The 3,083-nt window shown below is 52.9% G+C and overlaps 1 protein-coding gene across 1 annotated transcript in view; it reads right to left on the bottom strand.

Moving 5' to 3' along the window:
* Window positions 1–1,791: 1,791 nt before the first annotated feature.
* Window positions 1,792–3,083, bottom strand: part of LOC107115752 (cation channel sperm-associated protein subunit gamma-like) — a gene marked incomplete at its 5' end in the record, with an annotated part of 63,597 nt that continues 62,305 nt past the window's right edge. Inside the window, one exon of the mRNA XM_015417515.1 lies at window positions 1,792–2,190. Coding sequence (XP_015273001.1) covers window positions 1,792–2,190 — 399 coding nt within the window. The remainder of the gene's footprint in view (window positions 2,191–3,083) is intronic.

Here is a 3,083-nt window from a genome sequence, read left to right as displayed (position 1 = left end):
AAGGATACCAAGCTGGCTGCTACGAGGGCCCGGGCTTTTTCGGTGGCGGCTCCTACCTGGTGGAATGAGCTCCCAGAGGAGATCCGGGCCCTGCAGGATCTTATGCAGTTTCGCAGGGCCTGCAAGACGGAGCTCTTCCGTCAGGCTTTTGAGAAGGAGCCGCCGCCCCTACTATACTACCACCGCCATGGGTTGGACGAGGCCCTGATGAAACATCTGAATGGAAGAAGCCCTAAGCCGTCCACTTGGAACTTCGGACCTACGATCCGTCATCTCTGGATTATGGACGTCATTGAGCACCTTGTTTTAATTTAGGACCTTAAGATGTATTATATGTTTTTAAATTCTTATGTATATTATGTTTTATTATGGCAAGGTTTTCCCTTGCCTCTGTAAGCCGCCCTGAGCCCATTGGGGAGGGCGGGGTATAAATGTGAAAAATAAATAAATAAATAAATAAAAGAAGAGGAGGAGGAGGAGGAGGAGACTGGATTTATACCCCACCCTGGGGTCATGTGGTGAATCAAACCCAGTTCTCCCAGATTAGAGTCTGCGCACTTAACCACTACACCATACTGCGCACTTAAGCACTACACCAAAATTCACCAGAAACAACATTGAAAAACCCACAGGTGTCTCCTCTTTTGCACTGACCATTAACAATGCAAGTCAACTAAACTGTTAGGCTGGTGATCTTCAAATGTTTGATGCGAGTCCCAATCACGAAGCTTACTCTCCCTTTTGGGAGCCGCCCCTGTGGCTCCATAATCTAGGCCTCGGCTTGGACCCGGGGTGACAGGTCTTTGGCCACCTGCACTGTGGGTCCCAGGCATGGCCGGATTAACCATTAAGCAGACTAAGCACATGCTTAGGGCACCAGGGCCAAAGGGGGCACCACAAAGTTGGGAAAAGGGGGGGAAAGAAAAAAAAAACAATGAAGATTTCTAAAAAAAATTGATAAAATTGAGAAAACGAGTGCAAATTGATCATGGTGCACCCTAGGGTTATCTTCTGTTTATTGCTGGCGAGGTGCAGTGTCATTGGCTTAGTTTGTACAGTATATTGTATTATCATATGAATAAATTTTTGTACTGCTGCAACCTGCATTGTAGATCTGGTCAGACAGGTCAACAACTAAAAGGGACTGGCTCAGTGTGGAAAGGAGGGGGGGTACCAAGATTGGTCAGTGCTGAGGGCACCAGTGAGCCTCAATCCGCCCCTGGTCCCAGGGGACAATGAGTAAAGGCTGCAGCCAGTGCCCCACACCTGACTGGGAACAAGCTAACCCCCTGGGAATGGATCGGGCTCCAGGACCGACAACAGTCTCTCTTTTCACCCTGCTGGGAGGAAGGGAGGCCAGAACCTCACCTCCAAGTAGAGGTTTTTTTAGACTCGGGACCCGGCTATGAGAGAGGTGGGACACAACTTTTGGGGTCGTGCCCCGCAGCGGCTGGAGAACCGTTGCATTCCCCAGACTGCCGGGAGCACTGGCAAAAAGCAGGGCGGTTGCGGGCGCCTGCCCGGAACCCTCTGCCTGCCCCTTTTCTGTGAAGCCCACCAGCAATATGAAACATCCATTCTTGCTGGAAAGACCCTATTTGGTATCGTGGACCCTGAAAGAATGGGAAGAAGGAAATTACGCCATGCGAGCTTGGTGTCCTTTATCTCTGCTCACGCTCTCTCTCTCTCTCTCTTTTCTTCTCCTTTTGGGAGTTCAGACCTTCATCGTTTTAGCTGAAAAGGGTGAAAGGCCCCTCCCAGCCTTCTTATCTTCCAAAGAACTACTGTGGATTACGAAACGGCAGCCCGCAATGAAAAGGAGCTGGCCCGTGAAAGAGTGCGCTGAATGGAGCGGCCTCTCTCTCGGGGGTCCCTGGGGTCAGCAGTGTTGATATCCGCCAGCAGAGATGCGGTGCTGCCGCCGACAGATAAAACGGAGCCCCGCGGAGCAGCGGCTGGCACTTGTTTCGAGATCCTTGTCGCTGGGTTCCGGGCTGCCGAACAGAAAAGCGGCAAGGAGGACGGCGCCCGCTCCCCGGATGCGCGACTCGTGAGATGGGTTCTCAAGCGGAGGTTGTCGGGCTTGGCACCGGTGCCAGGGTGGCCCGACGGTGGTGTTGGCACCCGGGTGCTGAGCGAGGCTTCGAAGTCATCGATGAGAATGGCAGGTGGGAGGTCACGAGTGGCAAACTGTAGGGAATCAGGTGGGAGGACTCTGTGGGGTCGTGGAGGGCTCCTTGGGGCAGCACAGATGCTACTCTTCTGCAGGGGTCATTGTGTAGAAAAAGAGGTGCAGGAGCTCAGTAGCATAACTCGTTTGCATATGCCACACCCCCTGACATCACCGGAAGTGTGTAAGAAGGCAACACCCACCGCTCAGGCTCCACTGGACTGTTTTGGATTGCTAGCTATTGGAGGGGGGAATGTGCAGATCTGCCCTCACAGAGGAGGGAGAGCTTGTACCTGAATAAAACTTGGTCTCAAAGGTGCCACTGGACTGTTTTGGATTGCTAGCTATTGGGGGGGTGGGGGAACGTGCAGATCTGTCCTCGCAAAGGAGGGAGAGCTTGTACCTGAATAAAACTTGGTCTTAAAGGCGCCACTGGACTGTTTTGGGCCAGGGGGCTCTGCAGTTTACCTGGCTGCTTCTTGCTCTGACTGAGGGCTGCTGGGAGCAGGGGGTGGGGCTTGTTGCATGTGCCCGCCCCCTGGGATCTTTACTGCCGGTGCTCCGCTCCTGTGCGATCCTGCAGGAAATGACCCCTGCTCCTCCACCTGTCAAAGCCTGAAAGGGTTCTTATGCACTGTGGCCTTGTGGTCCAGCATCTGTTGTTGGTGGTGACCCCATGGACCACATCATGCCAGGCCTTCCTGTTTTCCGTTGTCCTCCGGAGTTTGCTCAGTTTCATGTTTGTTGCCTCGATCACACTGTCTGACCACCTCATCCTTTGCCGTCCCCTTCTTCTTTGACCTTTAATCTTTCCCAGCATCAGGGTCTTCTTCTCCAGTGAGTGCTCCCTTCTCATTTGGGGGCCAAAGGATTTGAGCTTCAGCTTCAGTATCTGGCCTTCCATTATTGGACA

The sequence above is a fragment of the Gekko japonicus genome, unplaced genomic scaffold, assembly GCF_001447785.1.
Source record: "Gekko japonicus isolate JY-2015 unplaced genomic scaffold, Gekko_japonicus_V1.1 scaffold4210, whole genome shotgun sequence".
Taxonomy (NCBI): domain Eukaryota; kingdom Metazoa; phylum Chordata; class Lepidosauria; order Squamata; family Gekkonidae; genus Gekko; species Gekko japonicus.
The sequence above is the reverse complement of the archived record's forward strand: the minus strand, read 5'-3'. Positions and strand labels throughout refer to the sequence as shown.